General features: G+C 40.2%; 1 protein-coding gene across 6 annotated transcripts in view; it reads right to left on the bottom strand.

Annotated features, from left to right (window-relative positions):
* ZSWIM5 (zinc finger SWIM-type containing 5) overlaps positions 1-20280 on the bottom strand; it is a 184396-nt gene extending 164116 nt beyond the window's left edge. The window contains exons 1-2 of one of the 6 annotated variants that reach the window (XM_055255735.2): positions 19673-20280; positions 19471-19537 (exon numbers count right to left, since the gene is read on the bottom strand). In XM_055255735.2, coding sequence (XP_055111710.1) covers positions 19471-19537; positions 19673-20056 — 451 coding nt within the window. In that variant the 5' untranslated portion in view covers positions 20057-20280. Of the gene's footprint in view, positions 1-4174; positions 4552-5252; positions 6304-19470 lie in introns of those variants that run through there. The other 5 variants (XM_055255738.2, XM_063627602.1, XM_055255734.2 and 2 more) reach the window with 5 other exon arrangements.
* Positions 20281-23211: the final 2931 nt, after the last annotated feature.

Genomic DNA, 23211 nt, shown 5'->3' with positions numbered 1-23211 from the left:
ACTTCCAAACTGATCTACAGATTCGATACAATCGCTTTCGAAATCCCAACTAGATTATTTTGCAAAAAATAAACTGATACTAAAATTCATAGGGAAACTCAAGGGAATGAGAATAGCCAAAACAATCTTGAAAAAGAAGAATAAAGTTGGAGGACTCACACTTTGCAATTTCAAAACTTACTAGAGCAAGAGTAATAAAGACAATGTGGTACTAACATAAGGATAGACATAAAGATCAATGGAATAGAATTGAGAGTCCTGAAATAAATTCATTTATGGTTAATTGGCTTTCAACAGCATGTCAAGATCATTCAATGGAGAAAGACTAGTCATTTCACCACATAATGCTGGAACAAATGGATATCCATACAAAAAAAAAAGTTGAAGCCCCTTCTGACATCACAAAAATCAACTCAAAATGAAACATAAAACAAAATATAAGAGCTAAAACTAGAAAACACTTAGAAGAAAACATGGTAGTAAATCTTCTGGATCTTGGGTTAGGCAATGGTTTCTTAGCTATACTATCAAAAGAAAGAAAGAAAAAAGCAACCGAGAAAAAAAACAAATTGTACTTCATCAAAATTTAACACTTACATGCTTCAAAGGACACTATCAAGAAAGTTAAGACACCTCACAAAATGGGAAAATATATTTGCAAATCATGTATCTGATAATGGACTAGTATCTAGAATGAATAAGGAACTCTCACAACTTAAGAATAAAAAAACCCAATTTAAAAATGGGCAAAGGATCTGAATAAACATTTTTTTCCAAAGAAGTTATACAAATGACCAATACACACATGAAAAGATCTCAACATCATTAGTCACCAGAGAAATGCAAAGCCAAACCAACCACAATGAGATACTACTTCCGGGCCTCCACCAGGATGGAAATAATAAAAAAGACAGATAATAACAAGTATTGGCAAAGATGTGGAGAAATCAGAACACTCATACATTGATAGTAGAATTATAAAATGATGCACTTTGGAAAATAGTTTGGCAGTTTCTCAAAATGTTATATATAGTTACTGCATGATCCAAGAATTCTACTCCTAGATGTATACCCAAGAGAAATGAAAACACATATCCACACAAAAGCTTGTATGCAAATGTTCACAGCAGCATTATTCACAATAACCAAAAGGAAAACAACCCAAACATGCAACAACCAATTAATGGATAAACAAAATGTGGTATATCCATACAATGTAATATTATTCACCATTAAAAAGGAATAAAGTACAGATACATGTTACACATTTATGGACCTTGAAAACATTATGCTAAGTGAAAGAAGCCAGTCATGAAAGACTACATATTCTTACTCAATTTATATAAAATGGCTAGAATAAGCAAATCCATAGAGACAAAAAGTAGACTGGTAGTTGCTTAGGACCATATGGGATTGGATTGGGGAGTGATAGCTAAAGGATACAGGGTTCTTTTGAGGTGAGGAAAATCTTCTAAAATTGACTGTGGTGAAGGCAGCCCCTACCTGTGAATATAGTAAAAGCCACTGAATTGTACACTTTAAATGGATGAGTTGTACAGTACATGAAGTATATCTCATTAAAGATACTAGGTGGGGAAAACCTGCTGTAAGGTCCCCTCATTCCAGACTACAAAGTCTTCAGGGACACTGTTGGAGACTGGTTTTCAAGGCCTCATTAGGCAGACTAGACATCAAAACAGAGAGAAGATAGCCTCCCTAATAAATACAAAACGAACAAACAAAAACCCTAGCAAGGCTAACCTGTTTTGATGGTCTGCTAGATGGCATATTTATCACACGGATATATAACTGAGGAAAGTTAAAATCCAACTCCTTCTCAATTCTAATCTCCAAGTGAACAGATAAAAGGGAGTAGGTAATGAAAAACCATTCACTACTAAATAAAGTTCTAAATAAAACTACACTAACATACTGGATAACATTCTGGTTGAGTGACTTCCTTTGTTGCTAATTACCTTGATGCTATATTAGTAATATTTGCAAGGGACTGGGCACGGTGGCTCACGCCTGTAATCCCAGAAATTTTGAGAGGTTGAGGTGGGCAGATCACCTGAGGTCAGGAGTTCAAGACCAGCCTGGCCAACATGGAAAAACTCTGTCTCTACTAACAATACAAAAATTAGCCAGGGATGGTGGTGCACACCTACAATCCCAGCTACTTGGGAGGCTGAGGCAGAAGAATCACTTCAACCCGGGAGGCAGAGGCTGCATTGAGCTGAGATCATGCCACTGCACTCTAGCCTGGTCAACAGACAGAGACTCTGTCTCAAAGAAAATAATAATAATAATAATATTTGCAAGGGATAATACACCAAGTAATAATCTGAAAACTTTTGCAATTAGTACTTTAATAATATATCAAAGAACCACTAATAAAGCATATTCAACAATACTATATTTGATCTTTAAAACCTATGTAATAGGCAGGGCTAGTGACTCACACCTGCAATCCCAGCACTCTGGGAGGCCGAGGTAGGTGGATCACTTGAGCCCAGGAGTTCAGGACCAGTGGGGCAACATGGCAAAACCTTATCTCTACAAAAAACACAAAAAGTTAGCCAGGCATGGTGGCGTGCACCTGCAGTCCCAGCCACTCGGGAGGCTGAGGTGAGGGAATTACCTGAGCCTAGAAGGTAGGGGCTGCAGTAAGCCATGATCTTGTTGCTGCATTCCAGCCTGGGTGACAGAGTTGGATCTCGTCTCAAAAAACAAAATAAAACAAAAACAACCTATATAATTACCTGATTTTAATGTCACATAATGTGCTATCTCAGCAACAGATGGTGTTTATGAAATAAAGCAGATTTACCAACACAAAGTAAAGTAACATCAGGGAGTAGAGGACATTTAGCATCTAATTTACCACTGGGGCATCTCTTGATACTTCTCTGCCCAATGTTGACAGTAAATGAACAAACGCAGTGGGCAAGGCCTGAGAAACGTCACAGTAACTAGGCTCAGGCTTTTCTGTAAAACAGTTGCTGAGTACAGTGGCTCACACCTGTAATCCCAGCACTATGGGAGGCTGAAGCAGGCAGACTGCTTGAACTCAGGAGTTTGAGACCAGCTTGGGCAACATGGAAAAACCCTGTCTCCACAAAAAAATATAAAAATTAGCCAAATTAGCCAGGCATAGTGGTGCATGCCTATAGTCCCAGCTACTTGGGAGGCTGAAGTAGGAGGATCATCAGGGCCAGGAAGGTGGAGGTTGCAGTGAGCTGAGATCATACTGCTGTACTCCAGCCTGGGAGACAGAGGCAGACTCTGTCTCAAAAAAAACAGTCACTACCCATTCCCAGATAAACCACTTAGACCACCAGAGATTCTGGCTAAGAATCCATAATGGAGATTAGAGGAGCGGGACAAGATCAGCTGTGTTCTGGGGACTACTTTCAGTGACAGAAGTTGTGATTTGCCTCCTAATTTTACTCTTGTAAGTATCCCCAGAAAAAGAGACCAAACAATCCTGGAGGAGCTGTTCCCTTATAGGGTGAATTTACTCTACGAAATGAATCCAAGAGTCAGAGGAAATGTAGTGCTCGGATCCTTCCTTCAGGACCAAGGCATTTATTCCTCGAACTGCCACGAGAGCTGGCTGCTGAGAGGTTACAGCTATGTACTCCTCCATGAGCTGCCCTCAACCAAAGTATCACAAATTGAGTTCTCTGAAAGGAAACACCAAGATAGAATGAGAAACACAACACACTTACTAGGGATCAACACCTGTGAAAGGACGGCAACAGAAGCAGGACTGAGGAAGAAATCAAACTGCAATGCAGGCCTGATAAAAGCTCACCCAACCAGATTTGGCTCTCTAGAGCAGGTATTGCCTGTCGAAGAGTTCCATGTTCGGCTGAAATAGCTGGATTTTTTTTTTTTTTTTTTTTGAGATGGTGTCTCGCTCTTTCGCCCAGGCCAGAGTGCAGTGGCGCAATCTCGGCTCACTGCAAGCTCCGCCTCCCGGGTTCACGCCATTCTCCTGCCTCAGCCTCCCGAGTAGCTGGGACTACAGGCGCCCGCCACCACGCCCAGCTAATTTTTTGTATTTTTAGTAGAGACCTCGTGATCCGCCCGCCTTGGCCTCCCAAAGTGCTGAGATTACAGGCGTGAGCCACCGCGCCCAGCCGAAATAGCTGGATCTTTACGCTCCTACCTTGCTCAGTCATTTGCAGGCTGCCCCTAGAAAAGTATGACCTCAGATGAAGCAGATCTCTGCTGCTGAGACAGACCGTGAATCAGCTGACAGTTGGAAGCTGTCTGATGAAAGCACTTCCGGCAGCTGGGCAGCAAGTAGTTCCCTGAAGAGAAACAGTGTAGTTCACCTTCATCTCTACCACATAAAGAAAAATACCCCACCCAGGGTTATGCCTCTTCTCTCTCAGGTCAGCCCACATCTATTTCCAGATAATTCTCAAGTGCCATCCCAGCTGCAGAGCTCCCCATAGGATTGACTGAAGTCTCCGTTGCGATTCCATCAATTCGACTTCTCTGCCCTCCTAATCGTGCTTTCCTCACTCCTTTATAAGTGTCCTGAAAGTACGCAGGGAATTGAGGCTCGGAGAGGTTAAGTAACTTGTTCAAAGTTACACAGCTAGAAAGTGGCGGAACTGGGAATTGGGCCCAGGTCTCCAAACACAGCACTTAGGAATTTAGACCTCATTCTCTACGAAACAGAATGTTTGAAGGTTTTCCTTTCCTTTTTGTTTTATTGGAATATTTGCTTTTCTAATGATGGCTTTATTATATAATTCATACATAATAGAGCTCACCCTTGAGAGGTACACAACTTTGAAAAGTACACAATTTGGTGTTATTTAGTGTATTCAAAGATTTGTGCAACCACCACTATCTAATTTTGGAACATTTTCACCCCAGAAGGAAATCCCATACCCATTAGTAATCACTCCCCTTTACTCACAGGCCCTAGGAACCACTAACCTACTTTCTGTCTCTAGGATTTGCCTATTCTGGATATTTTGTATAAATAAAATAATATATGTGGCTTTTACCTTTTTATTGTGGTAAAATATACTAAGATTTATCATTTTTAAGTGGACAGTTCAGTGGTATTAAGTACGTTCACTCTGTTGTGCAACCATCACTCCTATCTCCAGAATTTTTTATCCTCCCATACTAAAATTCTAGTTCAACAGAACAGTAACTCTTCATTTCTCTCTCCCCTCAGCCCCTGACAACCTCTATTCTACTTCTATCTCTATGAATTTGCCTACCTAAATACTGCATATAAGTGGAATCATATAATGGTTATCCTTTGGTGTCTGGCTTATTCACTTGGCATAATCTTTAACATTCATCCATGTTGTAGCATGTATCAGGATTTCCTTCCTTTTCAGGGCTAAATGACATTTCCTGTAGATAGAAAGACAGGAAGGAAGGAAGGAAGGAAGGAAGGAAGGAAGGAAGGAAGATAGACCACCTTTTGTTTATCCATTCATCTGTCGATGGACACTTAGGTTGTTTCCATCTTCTACCTATTGTGAATAATGCTGCTGTAAAACATGATTGTATAAATATCTGTTCAATTCCCTGCTTTCAATTATTTTGGTTATACACCCAGAAGCAGAATTTCTGGTTCATATGGTTATTCTATGTTTAATTTTTTGAGGAACTGCCATACTGTTTTCTACAAAAGCTACACCATTTTGTATTTCCAAATGGTTCCAACTTCTCCACATCCTTGCCAACATTTGTTATTTTCCGGCTTTTTAAAAAAATAATAACCATCCTAATGGGTGTGAAGTAGTATTTCATTGTGGTTTTGATTTTCATTACTCTAATAATTAGTGCTGTTGAGCATCTTTTCTTGTGCTTATTGGTCATCTGTACATTGTCTCTGGAGAAATGTTTATTCAAGTCCTTTGCCATTTTTGAATTAGGTTGTTTCTTGTGGCTGAGTTGTAGTTCCTTAATATATTCTGGATATTAATCCCCTTATCAAGCAGTTTGGTTTTGAGTGGCTATTAAGATATCCATTTAGAAATATCTGGTAGGCAAATATATATGCTGATCTTTGGATTATTTGGAAGTGCTTCAGAGTTTCAAAGGGAAGAAGTAGCTGGCCATGCTGATTAAGTTCTGGTCTCCATCCCAATCCCCAGCACAGCTTGGATTTTATCTGCTGCAAAAGCTGGAATTCCAGCACAAGATTTCATTTGAAAGTTAGAGTACAGTTGCTTTAAACAAATTTTAAACCACTACATCATATCATGCTATCTTTTTTTTTTTTTTTTTGAGACAGAGTCTCGCTCTGTCGCCCAGGCTGGAGTGCAGTGGTGCAATCTCGGCTCACTGCAAGCTCCGCCTCCCGGGTTCACGCCATTCTCCTGCCTCAGCCTCTCCGAGTAGCTGGGACCACAGGCGCCCGCCACCATGCCCAGCTAATATTTTTGTATTTTTAGTAGAGACGGGGTTTCACTGTGGTCTCGTTCTCCTGACCTCGTGATCCGCCTGCCTCGGCCTCCCAAAGTGCTGGGATTACAAGCATGAGCCACCGCGCCCGGCCCATGCTATCTTATGTTCATAAAAATGTAGTTGAAACTGTAGAAATAAATTAGATTGTAAATTAGAAGACTTGATATAAGGCGCATCCTACTATTGTGGGGTAAGAGAATAAAAGAAAATAGAAAGAAAGCCAGAATGGTGAAGTAAAACAAAAATCTAGGAAGAAACGTTTCAAGAGAAATGTACAGTAGACTACAGAAAATTCTATATAGAGGTCATGAAGAATAAGGACTAGAAAAAAGATACTGCGTTTGGCAATCATGAGGTCACTAGCGACCTTTAAGAGATCAATTTTAATTTAGTGACTGAAAGAATAAGTCAGACTACAAAACCTTTAGAAGGTGGAGTGAAGGTTGAGGGAGGGAAGATAAATACAGAATACTCTCAATTTTGGTAAAGGCTGTAATAATAATAGTAAATATTTACATAGCACTTAATGTGTTCAGTCTCATTCTAAGTGCTTTACATATTAATTAATTTAATTCTCAAAACAACCTATGAAGTAGATACCATCATTTTGCCCTTTTACAGTTGAAAAAACTGAGACTTTGAAGGAGCCAGAATTACATATTTGTGATAGTATGTATGTATACATATGTGTGCATGTGTATATATATATATACACACATGCACATATGGTAGATATATCCAAATACATGTGATGGTAAAGACTACAATAATATAATATTCAGTGAGACAAAAGATAAGAGTTTTTCACAATAGGGAGCCATAATGTGGGGAAGGATTTTATATTACTAATAACATCAATGTATGTTGGTGATGTTGGCTAGTCATATCAGTTAGCAGGTATTGATAGATTTAAACAAAATAAGAACAAGCTGGCTTTTCCAGAATCTATTAGTGCTACAGGCCTCTATTCAATAAAACCATGAATGAATAGAGGGAAAAATGTAATTATCTCCAAGGCTTTCAAAGACACAATACATTTTCCTGTTGCTCACAGACCAAAAGATAATGGAACAACAAAAAGCTATTTTCCTGATTAGTTCCATTGTATGTTTATACCTAAAAGAAACAACAATTTTTTAACAAAAAAGGAAAGGATTATCTGAAGACAACAAAAAGCTATTTTAAAGCCAGAAATCTGTAAAGTTTACTCTGAGAAAAAAGGATTAATATTTGGTAACATCTTGTCATCTTCCTTCCTACTAATATTACCCCTTTGGATCAACTATGCACCAAAGTATTACGGGGCATACAAAATGTTAATACAGAAAGAATTTTATTAAAGGTTAATCTGGCCAGGCGCGGTGGCTCACGCCTCTAATCCCAGCACCTTGGGAGGCCAAGGTGGGCAGATCACAAGATCAGGAGATCGAGACCATCCTGGCTAACACAGTGAAACCCTGTCTCTACTAAAAATACAAAAAATTAGCCGGGCGTGGTGGCGGGCATCTGTAGTCCCAGCTACTCGGGAGGCTGAGGCGGGAGAATGGTGTGAACCCAGGAGGCAGAGCTTGCAGTGAGCCGAGATTGCGCCACTGCACACCAGCCTGAGCAACAGAGCAAGACTCCGTCTCAAAAAAAAAAAAAAAAGGTTAATCTAACTTGTAAGCAGTAAAGTGTTTTCAATCTTTATTGCAATATTAGACATAATTCTAAAATTTCTTATTAATTGGAATTATATTAAAATAGAGCAATGTATCCTGTAGTCCCTACTTCCCAAGTTAATCACTTCCTACTCTCTGCCCCCATAGTAACTTCTTCTATTATTACAGAACATTGTGGTAAATGCCATTTTATCTATTCAGACCCTTAACTGATTTAATAGAAAATTTTTAAACGCCATTTTTATATGTACATTCCATAGTAAACTGTGTGCCTCTTAAATATAGAAATTATGTTCTGTTTTGCACAGAACATACTAAAAAACTTAAAGTTTTTGTTTTTTTGTTTTTGAGACAGGGTCTTGCTCTGTTGCCCAGGCTGCAGTGCAATGGCCTGTGATCACAGCTCACTGCAGCCCCAACCTCCCAGGTGCAAGCATTCCTCCCACCTCAGCACCCGCAAGTAGCTGGGACTGTAAGTGTGTGCCAACATGCCTGGCTAATTATTTTTTTTAATAGAGACAGGGTCTCTCTATGTTGCCCAGGCTGTTCTTGAACTCCTGGGGTCAAGTGATCCTCCCACCTAAGCATCCCAAAGTGCTGGGATTACAAGCATAAGCCACTGTGCCCAGTTAAAAAAAAAATAGGTTTTATAAATAAATGGGTGAACAAATATGAAGAAAATTATAGCTTGGCATTATATTAAATACAAATGTCTTTTGAGGATAGTAACAATGACAATTTTTACTTTGGAATAAGGCCTCTCCAAAATACAGAGAGACATTCTTTGAGTAGTTAAGAGACGATTTTCCTTCACATCCATTAATAAAGATAGGTGAAACAATAAATAGAAAAGGAAGTTGACATGGTCCATAGCATTTGTAGAATAAAAATTACATAAAGTTTTGACTGCCAACAACAGGTTCAGAAACAATGATAACACTAATAAAGGTGTTAATTTTTCTTCTTTTTTTTTAGACAGGTCTCACTCTGTCACCTAGGCTGGAGAGCAGTGACGCCATCATGGCTCACTGCAGCCTCAACCTCGGAGGCTCAAGCGATCCTCCCACCTCAGCCTCCCAAGTAGCTGGGACTACAAGTGAGCACTACTACACCCAGCTAGTTTTTTTTTGTTTTTTTTTAAAGATGAGGTCTCAGATCACGAGGTCAGGAGATCGAGACCACGGTGAAATCCCATCTCTACTAAAAATTACAAAAAAATTAGCCGGGCGTGGTGGCGGGCGCCTGTAGTCCCAGCTACTCGGAGAGGCTGAGGCAGGAGAATGGCGTGAACCCAGGAGGCGGAGCTTGCAGTGAGCCGAGATTGCGCCACTGCACTCCAGCCTGGGCGACAGAGCGAGACTCCGTCTCAAAAAAATAAAAATAAAAAAAATAAAAAAAAATAAAAAAATAAAAGAAAAAGATGAGGTCTCAATATGCAGCCCAGGCTGGTCTCAAACCCCTGGGCTCAAGTGATCCTCCTGTCTCGCCTCCCAAAGTGCTGGGATTTCAGGTGTAAGCCACCACGCCTGGCCAGGTGATCGTTTTTCTACAACAGCATTTCTCAACCTTGGCTGCATATAAAATTACCCGGGAGCTTTTTAAAAATTCTGAAATTTGGTCCTAATTCTCAGCAGATTCTGATGTGATTAATTTGGGGTGAGTACCAGGTACTGTTTTGTTTTTTTTTTTTAATTTCCCTACGTGATTTTAATGTGAAACCAAGATTGAAGCCCACAATTCTTTTTTTTTTTTTTTTTTTTGAGGCGGAGTCTTGCTCTGTTGCCCAGGCTGGAGTGCAGTGGGGCGATATCAGCTCACTGCAAGTTCCGCCTCCTGGGCTCATGCCATTCTCCTGCCTCAGCCTCCCGAGTAGCTGGGACCACAGGCACCTGCCACCACGCCCAGCTAATTTTTTGTATTTTTAGTAGAGGCGGGGTTTCACCATGTTAGCCAGGATGGTCTTGATCTCCTGACCTCGTGATCTGCCCGCCTCAGCCTCCCAAAGTGCTAGGATTACAGACGTGAGCCACCGCGCCTGGCTGAAGCCCACAATTCTTTTCTTTAAAATCAAATTTTTGAGGTACAATTTACATTCAGTAAAATTTGTCAATTTAAGCATACAATTTAATAAGTTTTGACAAATGAATATAGTCACGTAACCACTACAGTCATTAACATTTCCATCACCCAGAAGTTTTCTCACACCTACAAACCTGAGCCAATCTCTCAAGACGAATCCTGAGTGGCTAACTGGTCCTATATTTAAAATAGAGCCAAAGAGTCATTTACTGACTAGAGGTTACACACTTACTCTGAGTTCCTGGAAAACCCACACCTCTGCTTAACTTTGGGACTTTCATAGCTGACTATTCCTATTCACACTGCCCAAAACAACCAATAGGCTGTGGCTTGCATCAACCAATCAGAACTCAGCTGCACTGACCAATTAGAGTTTGTCCTTTATTTGCATATATGGACCTGATTGGGAACCTGGACAGGAACTTTCAGTATAAAAGCCAAATCCCTTGTTCTCTGGAATGCACCTTTGTTTTACACCAACAGCTGCATCTCCCTGGTTTGCAAACTGTTCTGTGGAATAAAGTCTCTTTCCTCTAAATTCTATTTCAGAGAACTTTTATTCACAAACTCCATTCCCTTCTACTTTGATCTACTGATCAAACCACTGATCTACTTTGTCATTATATCTCAGCTTTCTAGAATTTCATATACATGAAATTGTATATAGTCTTTTGGGTATGGTTTCTTTTATTTAGCATGATACTTTTGAGATTCATCCATGTTGCTAGCCTATCAGTAAGTTTGTCCTTTTTTATTGCTGAACAGTATTCCATATGTATGGATATACAACAATTTCCTTATCCATTCACCCATTTGGTAAGCATTTGGGTCATTTCTAGTTTCGGGCTATTATGAATAAAGCTACTATAAATATTCAAGTACAAGTCTTTATGTGAACATATGAGGGTCTTCAAAAAGTTTGTGGAAAATGAGTATTATAAAAAAACTACACATGGATTTCACTTTTTTTTGCACTAAGATAAACTCACACTAACTTGCTATAATATATCTGGATAGGATCTAGTTTAAGGCACTAAAAAGGATAAGACATTAGTTTGAAAAGAGCCCCTATCAGAGAAACATGAATACTGCTAAAATTGAAGCAAGAACAAACACCAAATTCATGGTGAAGCTTGGGAGAAAGAATGGTGAAGCCACTGATGCTTTATAAAATGTATATGGGGCAATGCCCCAAATAAATCAGCAGTTTACCAATGGGTAACTCATTTTAAAAGGATGAAACGATGCTGAACATGAAGCCCGCAGCAGCAGACCATCCACATCAACTTGTGAGGAAAAACACTCATCTTCTTTGTGTTCTAATCGAGGAGGGCAGACAATTAACAGCAGAAACAATAGACAATATCATAGACATCTCAATTTGTACAGCTTACACAATTCTGCTGAGAAATTAAAGTAGAACAAACTTTCCACTTGACAGGTGCCAAAACCACTGCATCCAGATCAGCTAATAAGAGCAGGGCTTTCATTGGAAATTTTAAACAAGTAGGATCAAGATCCTGAGGCATTTCATTGAAGAATTGTGACAGGAGATGAAACATTACTTTACCAGTATGATCCTGAAGACAAAGCACAATCAAAGCAATGGCTACCAAGAGGCAGCAGTGGTCCAATCAAAGCAAGACCAAACTGATCAACAGCAAAGGTCATGGCAACAGTTTTTTAGGATATTCAAGTCATTTTACTTGCTGACTTTCTGGAGGGACAAAGAATGATAACATTTGATTTATTATGTGAGTGTTTTCAGAAAGTTAGCCAAAGCACTAGCAGAAAAATGCCCAGGAAAGCTTTACCAGAGTTTTTCTCCACCACAGCAATGTTCCTGCTCATTCCTCTCATCAAACAAGGGCAATTCTATGAGGGTTTTGATGAGAAATCATTACGTATCCACCTAACAGTCCTGATTTGGCTCCTTCTGACTTCTTTTTGTTCCCTAATCTTTAAAAAAATCTTCAAAAGGCACCAATTTTTCTTCAGTCAATAATGTAAAAAAGACTGCATTGACATGGTTGAATTCCTAGGGCCTTCATTTCTTTAGGGATGCACTAAGTGGCTTGTATCATTGCTTACAAAAGTTCTTGAACTTGATGGAGTTTATGTTGAGAAATAAAGTTTATACTTTTAATTTTTATCCTTTAATTCCATTTCTCCATGAGCTTTTGAAATCCCCTTATATGTTTTCATTTATCTCAGGTAAATACCTAAGAGTAGGATTGCTGAATCTTTTGTTTAAGTATATGATTAGCTATATAGGACATGGTTTTCCAATGTAGCTGCACCATTTTGCATTCATGCCATACATTACACACCAGCAATGTATGAGAGTTCCAGTTACTCCACATACTTGTCAGCAATTGGTAGTCTTTTTTTTTCTTTAACCATTTTAGTGTGTGTGTGTAATGTAGGTATTTCCTTGAATTTTAATTTGTATTTCTCTAAGGACTAAATTATACAAAGTATACAAACAGCTGTTGTTAAGGCAAGAAAACCACTAGGCAGAAGGGCACTTCAGCTTTTGCTTCAATAGTCTTTTTTTTTTTTTTTTTTTAGACGGAGTCTCACTCTGTCGCCCAGGCTGGAGTGCAATGGCATGATCTTGGCTCACTGCAACCTCTGCCTCCCGGCTTCAAGCAATTCTCCTGCCTCAACCTCCTGAGTAGCTGGGACTACAGGCATACGCCACCACACCTGGCTAATATTTTTGTATTTTTAGTAGAGACGTGGTTTCACCATGTTGGCCAAGATGGTCTTGATCTCCTGACCTCATGATCCACGTGCCTAGGCCTACCAAAGTGCTGGGAATGAGCCACCACGCCTGGCCTCAATAGTCTACTTTTAAATAAGGTAACTATGTTATACTCCCCTAAATACCACATTCATCACTCCATTATAAGGAACAGGCAAATGACCAAAAAACATGTATGTGAGGAACTTTTCAAAAACAGGTTTCAGAAACTCTCAGAGTCAAATACTCACTCAGTTTATAACTTCCTCCCTACATAAGGAAGGCAACGTAATGTAGTCGTTAGTTTAGGCTTTGATGCCCAACCTAACTTTGTACTCTAGGATAGGAAAATGCAAAGTACTACAGAAAGATTTCCACCAAAAACAGGTAAACAATTATTTACTGAGCCTTACATGTAATAAGTGACTAAATGTTAATTCAATGACTGAACCAAGAACAAGTTAATAATAAGCTTCAAGGATAATTTTTATCTATGTAATGCTTTAAAAATCAGAAGCGGGCCGGGCGCGGTGGCTCATGCTTGTAATCCCAGCACTTTGGGAGGCCGAGGCGGGTGGATCACGAGGTCAGGAGATCGAGACCACGGTGAAACCCCGTCTCTACTAAAAATACAAAAAATTAGCCAGGCGTGGTGGCAGGCGCCTGTAGTCCCATCTACTCGGAGGGGCTGAGGCAGGAGAATGGCGTGAACCCGGGAGGCGGAGCTTGCAGTGAGCCAAGATTGCACCACTGCACTCCAGCCTGGGCGACAGAGCGAGACTCCATCTCAAAAAAAAAAAAAAAAAAAAATCAGAAGCATCCAGAAATTGAGCCACAAATGCCAGTACATCTTTTAGGCTTCACTTACGTATAAATCAATTAAGAGAGATGTCATACTACACAAATATAAAAAATGATATGACAATTTACTCATTCATTCAATAAACATTTACTGAGCACCAACTTAGGACAAACCACATTATATATCCTAAGGGGGAGAACAATTACACTGAAAACCAAAAATTAATCAGTTGACTATATATGATTACAAAAACTATCGCAGAGTAATTTAGCATATAAATCACATAATACTACAGCTAATATTTAAATAAGTATGATTTTCTTAGTCTACTAGCTCCATGATAGGCTAAAAGTGTCCAAGAAGCATGCTGCCTGTATTAGAAAGAAATGAGCCTATAAACCACAAGGTAATAAAATCCACATAAAAATTATCTGGAATAAATTATTATCTATTTCTAATATCAAACACTAATTCTAAACCATAGTAATTTAGGGTTTGGAAACAGACATTACAACACTGTTTATATGCTTTCAAGGTTATCCATTTCTAAAGCTGAGTTATAAATGGTGTGCACGAAAAAAAAACCCACAGTATTCTATTCATTCATATATGTGTACCCTGAGTGCTATATCACAGTCATTTTTTATCAAGAATGACAATTTTAACCTTTAAATAACCACTTATTTGTCAAAAACATTCCACATGTATTAAGATTAAATAATCAATCATGCAAATTGAATCAAGCAAGTCTAAATAATGCTTACCTAATAAAATTAATATGGTGATTTCCTAACTTAAGCCATACTTCATGTAATAAAGTTTAAAATTCACATGAAACTCAGATATGCAACAAGAAACAAGTATGAGAAGCTGTTATGGGCTGAATTATGTCACCCCCTAAAAAATATGCTGAAGTCCTAACCCCCAATACCTCAGAACATAACCTCAGTCCCTCATGACGTGACCTTGGAAATAGGGTTGTTGCATATGTGATTGAGACGAGGTCATACTGGAGTAGGGTGAGCCCCTAATCCAATATGACCGGTGTCCTTACAAGAAGGCCATGTGAAAACAGACACACACAGGGAGAATGCCACATGACCACAAAATCAGAGATTGGAATTTTGCAGCTACAAGTCAAACAATGCCAAAGACAGCCAACAAACCACCAGAAGCTAGCAAGAGGCAACAAGGGATTCCCCTGTAGGTTGCAGAAGGAGCATAGCACTGCCAACACCTTGATTTTGGATTTCTAGCCTCCAGAACTCTGAGACAATACGTTTCTGTGGTTTTAAGCCAATCCAGTTTGTGATACTTTGTTACAGCAGCCACAGGAAACTAATACAGCATTTTATAGTAATAGAATGTTTCTCTTGTACATTATATTAATGCATTGATTTTTTAAAATTTTATTTTCTATGGTATCATACAGTAAACTTGACTTTCTTGGTGTATAGTTCCATACATTTTAACACATGTATATATTCATATAACCCTCACCATAATAGATTACTGACAGTTAATGTCTTGTTTTTTAATTGCCGTTATTGAAACAAGAGAAATAAAAGTGTTTCCCATAGCCATAAATTTCCAGCCTTTTCAATAATATATTTTTAAAATTCCTAAAGATAATCTCTAAAATAAAATTCACTATCTTTAGTTTATTCATCATCTTTAAAATCCAAAGTTCTATCCTTGAGAAAGTCACCTTTAGAAAAATTCATTTAAAGCTTTCATTTGAAGAAATTGATAAATCACCATTCTTCACACAAAACAGATGGTTAAACACAGAAGATACATCTAAGTTGTAACACGCATACTACTTAATGCTATCAGTTTATTATATGCACAAGTCTGGAGTTTTCCCCATATATTCCAATACCACTCATACTCAAAATTCAGGTCTCTCTCTGTTTTACAACACTGAGAAATTCATTCTTAACATTCAGTCATTCAACAAGCACTTACTGAACATTAAAATGTGTGCATATGTGATGTGTTAGGGTGGAGGGAGAGAACTCATTGCTCAAAAAAAAAAAAAGATAATGTGATTTAAAACCTGAAAAATTTCTATGCTAAAAAGCACACCCACTTAAAGGAATGCAGCTGCCTTCTGTGATGGAATATCTTAAATATCAATAAAGTCATTTTTCTCCACATGAAATTTTATTATAATTTTATTCATTCTAACTCACATACGATGCCATAGTTTTTTCAATGTAGATATCTTTTGTTCCCCCAAACAATATAGATTAAAACAAATTACATGTAAAAATCAACAAACTGTAATACTTGTTACTGATAAATTTCATAAAAGTTATACTACAGAAAAATTTCACAGACCTGTTTATTGATGATGTACAAGTGTACACAATTTTAAACTTACTACCTGATGTTTAAGTTATAGATAACTTCCTGAAATGGGCCACTTTTTATATTTCCATTATTGACTTTGTAATTGTACCTCTTCCACATAAGGTAATACTTAGCATTCTGGTTCTAGTCGTGAAGACTTCAAGAACAAATCATGTACTTATTTAAAAATGTGTAGACTAAAACTATGGGGTTTTGTTGAAGTCACCTGTCAAGATCTACTTAAAATTTCTGGATAAATATGTACATAACTAAGATGTACCAGGCGCAGAAGGCCCCTGAATGCCTTTACCCAATATTTAAAACTAAATATTCAAGTAAATATAATATTTCTGTGTTTAAGTGAGAAAAACTGTTAATTTTTTTTCCTTAATTCAGATTTTCCTGAGAAAAAGCAAAGCCTCTTTAAGTTTTACCAAACACAAAGAAATCGATTTAAAATACAGTGGATAGCAAAAGGGTCAAAATGTTAAAACCGTTAGTAAATTATAGGTGTCTTATTCTTATGCCATCTGCAGACTCCTGAATAAGTATTTTCCCAAGGTTTATACTACTACTGTATCCATGGGCTTCTGAAACAAGTTAAAAATGCAGACACTGAAAACATATGAACTCTATTACCTTTACAATACTGAGATCAGACTATAAGTCTATTGACATAGCTTCAAACTTACAGACATCCCTGAAGAGACTAATTTGCAATTTTCCCCTTTTAAAAGGAATACTACTTCTGATGCAGTACTTACCTAAAAGAAATGTATCCTTTGAGCACAGCTGGAAAAGTTTTAGTTTTGATTTAAAATCTGAAGTATCCAATTTTTAGCCAGAATTCATGACTTCCCATTACCAGATTTTGTGTGGAAAGTAATTAGAAATGACAGAATTTAATCTATCTACTCTTTCTACAAGTTTTTGTTTGTTTTTAATTTATTTGCCTTGAAGGCTTTTTTCTTTGTGCTTTCTTTTTCCATTTAAATTCCCTTTTTCATTAAATTCCCTTATGACTCTTTTTCTTAAAAGGATGTTGTCACAGAAATACCCCAACTTTCTGTTCTTCCTAAAGCAACGGCCTTCAGTAACTTCCCAAATCTGAGGTTCAATCGTTTAGAAACAGTAAGGAAATATGCAGAATTCTTAATTAGCATCACTTATTAATTAATTGAGTTTGAAGTGCAGTTATAAACCGAAGAACACGATTACCATCTTGGTATATACGAATCACTTGCTTACTCATCTCTTGGCAATACTTTTAGAAAGCCTACTCTCTAGATTAAGTCATTTACTTACAACTTTAAGTTTAGGAGATTGGGGATGAGTCTCTATTAAAGGTGGTTCATACCAAAATACAGAACTCAAAAAGATGCAGAACAGGCTATCCTTCTCTCCTATACTTATTAACCTAAATTAAGGTCAGAATAATAAAAATTACACAGCTTGTGGTTCTCAAGTAGCATAAACTTAAAGTGATAAATTTATTCACCGGTCTTCGTCTTTGAAATCCAAAGTCAATCAGAAAACAAGTTTGTTTATATGTGTCTTTTCTCAAGTCAATCAGAAAACATGTTTGTTTATATGTGTCTTTTCTGAAACTACCATAAGAGAGCCTGTAACTCCAGAACCACATTAACTTTCATATTATAAAGGGGAAATATCTGATTTAAACATGATCTAGATTACCCAAAATATCCGATTTCATTTGGAACGTGACACTTTAGTCATTTTAAAAATAGACACCTCTATAAAACTCTTCCTCTCTTTCATTTGCTCCCTCAAGTTTGAAAATTCTTCCTCATCCATCTCTTACTATAAAACGACCACTTAAATTGCTCCTTTTCCATTTAAAATATTTGAAACAAGAATCTTAAAAGTTAAATGATCGAAACTCAGAAAAATTAAAATTTACAGACTAATAGGAAAATGATTGTATTTATTTTCATGTTTTCAGTGTTTCAGTATTAAAGCTGTACACCTTAATTACATATTTATTCAAGTCACTCTTTCAAAAATATACACAAATAAACAAAGGACTAACCTCTTTCAAATAAACAAAACTTGCTCAAGCCACTGTCACTATATTCTGGCACAGGATAAATTTACATTTCACATTTGCAAAACAAATTGTGGTATGCTGTTGTTTTGGTTAGAAACACAGGAATCAATGATTCTCAATAACCAGAAGCAGATTATATGAAACAGCACGATTCAAAGAAAAACATTTTTCGAATATGTTGGTTTTACCTGGAGAGCTAGATGTCTGGGGTTTGTGTCTCTCTGTGCTTGTTTAATTCTAAAAACAACCTCCCTTCAACTCCTTTCAAAAATCAGTATTTTCTTCAATTAATAAGAGCATATAGTGTACAATAAAATGCATAAAGATATGTACTTCCAGAATGCTATAATAATCCAAATAGAAAAAAATTGGTGTTTTAATTTTCCACATAGCAAAGTCAATGTTAATCAGTCATTTTTTTATCCTTCTCCTTAACCATTCCACAAATCAGAAGCACTGTATTTATATATTTAATAAGATTAACAAACTGACTAGAAGCTCCGGAGGAGTAAAGGAAGAAATCATTTGTATAATATATTTTTCCATAACAAAAAGATAAAAGCAAATAGGACTTGTTAATTGAGAAGCATTTGAAAAACCCAGAGTGACCAGCTTTTGATTTACCCCAGTCTGACAAGGAAGAGAGACCCCACCCCCACTCCAGATTGTATGGCTTTTTTTTTTTTTCTTCCTTGGGTGGGGGTGTGGAGGAGAAGCTGTCACACTTCCATCTTCGGTTATTGTTAGTCCGCAGCCTAGATTCCCAAGCATCACTGGTCCAGGGGAAAAATCCTAACGCAGACAATTAAAACTGTCTGAAACATGCAGTATTTTGTTGGGGCTTTTTTCCCAGTGTTAATTTCATCGAGACTCAATCGGCTAGGGCTATAGATTGCCTCTGACAGTCTGTCCCTCAAACGCTCCCTCTAAAACCGCTTGTTCCAGATTTACTAACAATCCTCTCCTCTCCAAACTTAAATTAGGACAACACATTTGTGAAATTATTACATCCAAAAAGTCATACCTCCCTATTCTCTTTGCCTTAGTGTGGGGAATAGAAAGAGTGAAGAAGAGAGATCTATTCACTCTTCAAACAAAAAGAAATTGGGGTAGAGGGTCAGTGGAGGAAAGAGCAGTGGTGGACCTGAGTGAAAGGTTGAAAAAAGTTTTTGTGACTTGTTCGTCCTTCGGCAGGGGTACAGGAGTTGGGGAGAAGGCCGGGGTCTCGGCCCCAGGGCTCGGGCAGAGAAGAGGCACCTGCGGAAGAGGAGGCTGAGGACCCGAGAACGCCCGGACGAGCACATACCGACTTGCAGCACGTTCTCCACGGAGCCGCTGTCCAGCAGACGGATGCCCCGGCGGAACGGGAGCCCCTCGCCACCGCAGCCGGCCCCTGCGCCCAGCGCGGGGGATACCCCAGCCGCGACGCCCCCGGGGGCGGAGCCGGCCGGAGCGGCTGCCCCGGTGGGTGGTGGCGGCCCCTCCTCGGCCGGCGAAGCCCCCGCGGCGCCGCCAGCCGCGCCGGCGCCGGGGCCGCCCCGGTACTGGAAGCTGGAGTACATGCAGATCTCCCGCTCATTCCGCGGGAAGGACCAGTAGACGATGCGGCGCTGCACGGGCTCCGGGATCCGCTCGAAGCGCTCCTCCACCCGTTCGTACGCCCACTTTTCCGCCACCGTCTTGGCGGCGCAGTCCAGTAAGGACTCCGGCTGCAGGTGGGGGCGGGCCCCGAGGACCAGGCAGCTGCTGCCGACGCCCCCTGCCCCTCCGCCGGCTGCCCCAGGCGAACCGCGAGGGTGGTGAGCCTGCGGGCTGGGCCACGAACACAGCCGCTTGGCCGGAGAGACCGGTGACGGCGAGAGCAGCTCCTCTCGCTCACCTCCGTCCGCCATTGCTGGGGACTGACTGACTGACTGAGGCGGCGGCGGCGGCGGCTCGGGCTGCGGCGAGACCCGGGCCACGGCCACGCGCCCCGCGCAAGCGCCCAGCGGCGGCGCCGAGGGGGGCGGGGCGAGAGAACTCGCGAGCCAGCCGGCCCGAGTGGGGAATCGCGGCCGGGCCCGGGAGCGCGCCGCGAGGGCAGACGCGGGCGGCCTGCGGAGTAGCGTGAGGCGGCGCGCGCTGTCCGGGCCGCCGCGGACGCGAAGACAGGCGGGAGCGAGCGCGGGCCCGCGGCGCGCTCCAGGCTCAAACAGCCCAGAACGCCAGCAGAGCGCTCTCGCGGATCCGGCGGCCGCGGAGGGGAGAGGAGCGCCGGGCGCTTTCGCACGCCCGCCCGCTCACCTCCAACCCACCTGCGGTCGGCCAGACAGGAATGGACTGTGTGACTGAATGAAATAGCGGGGCCATAAGCCATCCAAGGAGCCGCCTCCGTGAAGTTATAGGCTCGCGGGGTACAAGGAGAAAAAAACAATCCAGCTCCAACGGTACTGATGTGACAGGAGGCTGTCACAGCAGAGCTGAAGATCTGGCAGAAAGACGCTGGGAAAGAAGACACTAGGGGAAAACATCAGAAAGTTCGAATGATGAAAACTCGCCTCACGCCACAACAATGTAGGATAAAGCCGGCGGTCACCCCACCCCAGAGTGGGACAAAGTCGCATCACCCCTTGGCAATGGGGCATCAAGATCTTATCGCCACGGGGGCTGCATCCTGGTGGGGTCTTTTGGAGGGTTTAGCACCTTGCATCCTAGGATACAAAACACTTTTTGTGTGTTTTTTGGTAGAATTCTCTGATCCCCTACCTCCAATCTGAATTAGGTCTTTCATGTTTTCCTCACTTGGCTCAGTCTTCTACACCTTTACATAGTTGTATTTTTATATATTTGTTTAATGTCTGACTGTCAACTCCATAAGAGTGAGAATCATGTCTGTTTCCTTCACTATAATTTATCCTCTGCCTGGCACGTAGTGGGTGTTCAAGAATGGCAGCTTCATCACTAACTCCATAAACAACACGCAATTGTAAGTGACTGTCTCTTGCTCCATCAAGAAAGCTCAGAGTATTTCAGAATTTGCTGACAAACTAATCTCTACAACTTTAAAACGTTCCAAGAACTGTATTAAAAGAGTTTCTATAGTTGAGTTTGCCCTTCAAAGTGAGCGAGATTTAGAATGTAGGATAAAGTAAGAGTAAGAAGAGTGTAAATGATTGGAGACAGGCTGGAGCCACAGTTTGGTTTTGCTGTAATCTCAGAATTAAAGAGCACAGGCTATAGGGTCAGAATTGGGTGTGAATCACACTTGCTGCCTGTGATGCTATTCATGATTCAATTAAATCATTTGTAAAAGGGAGCTAGTAATAATGCTTCTACACATAAATGTTGTAAGAATTAGAAATAATTCACTTAAAAAAAAGTTTTTTTAGAGACAGGATCTCACTCTGATGTCCAGCCCGGAGTGCAGTGGGGTGATCACTGCAACCTCAAACTCTTGGGCTCAAACTGTCCTCCCATCTCAGCCTCCAGAATAACTAGGACTACAGATGCACAGCACCACACCCAGCTAATTCTAAATTTTTGTAGAGGGGATTTCTCCCTATGTTGCCCAGGCTGGTTGGAATTAGAAGTAATTCAAATTGTTTGCTTATTCAGTGTAGTAGGTCCTCAATAAGTATCTGTTTAGGCCAGATGTAGTGGTGCATGCCTGTAATCCCAAGGCTTTGGGAGGCCAAAGTGGAGGATCCCTTGAGGCCAGGAGTTCTAGACCAGCCTGGGCAACAGAGCAGACTGGAGACCCCATCTCTACACAAGAAATAAAAAATAGCAGGGATTAGTGGCCTACACCCTGTAGTCCTAGCTACCCTGAAGGCTGATGTAGGAGGATGGCTTGAGCCCAGAAGTTCAGGGTTACAGTAAGCTATGATCATGCCACTGCACTGTAGCCTGGGCAACAGAGCAAGACCCTCTCTAAAAAAAAAAAAAAGAAAGAAAAGAAATCTTTATATTGGTAAATGGATTTATATCTGTAAATATCTATAAATAGATTACTGCAAAATAGCATAATCCGTACTCCACCTTGAATCTGGTACCACATTTACAGGCTTCCATAACACACATTATTTTCCTTCCTATAATTTATCAGAGTTTTTTGGGATAATGAATATTCCTTTAATGCCTGTCCCCGTAACTAGACTATGAGCTGTGGAAGGGCAGGAACCATTTCCATGTAAGGGCCTATTTCTACCACCTGCCAAAATGCCTACACATAGAAGATATTCAGAAAATATTTGCATTTTGAATCAATGAATATGTTACTCTGCCTTAATCAGTTACTGCCTTTTTTTTTTTTTTTTTGTGATGCAGTCTCACTGTCACACCCAGGTTGGAGTGCAGTGGCACAATCTTGGCTCACTGCAACTTCCGCCTCCTGGGTTCAAGTGATTCTCTTGCCTCAGCCTCCCAAGTAGCTGGGACTATAGGCGTGTATGCCACCATGCCCAGCTAATTTTTGTATTTTTAGTAGAGATGGGGTTTTACCACATTGACCAGGCTGGTCTCAAACTCCGGCTTCAAGTGATCTGCCCGCTTCAGCCTCCCAAAGTGCTGGGATTACAAGTGTGAGCCATGGCGCCTAGCCTATATTTATGTGTTTATTTGCTTAATGTCTGTTTCACAAAATAGACTATAAGCTCCATGTTAGGCGGGCGTGGTGGCTCACACCTGTAATTCCAGCACTTTGGGAGGCTAAGGTGGGTGGATCACTTGAGGCCAGGAGTTCGAGACAAGCCTGGTCAACATGGGGAAACTCCACTTCTACCAAAAATACAAAAATTAGCTGGGCATGATGGTGGGCATCTGTAATCCCAGCTACTCGGGAGGCTGAGGCAGGAGAATTGCTTGAACCTAGGAGGTGGAGGTTGCACTGAGCCGAGATCGTGCCACTGCCAGCCTGGGAGACAGAGTGAGACTGCGTCTCAAAAAAAAATAAAAAATAAGCACATAAATATATAAATACAGATGGTAATAACATGACGAATAAGACATTTGGGAATATGCAATATGTGGTTGTGAATAACAAGAATGCTAGATTAATTGGACCATAAGT

This window comes from Symphalangus syndactylus, chromosome 12, assembly GCF_028878055.3.
Source record: "Symphalangus syndactylus isolate Jambi chromosome 12, NHGRI_mSymSyn1-v2.1_pri, whole genome shotgun sequence".
In the NCBI taxonomy this organism is placed as follows: Eukaryota; Metazoa; Chordata; class Mammalia; order Primates; family Hylobatidae; genus Symphalangus; species Symphalangus syndactylus.
The sequence above is the reverse complement of the archived record's forward strand: the minus strand, read 5'-3'. Positions and strand labels throughout refer to the sequence as shown.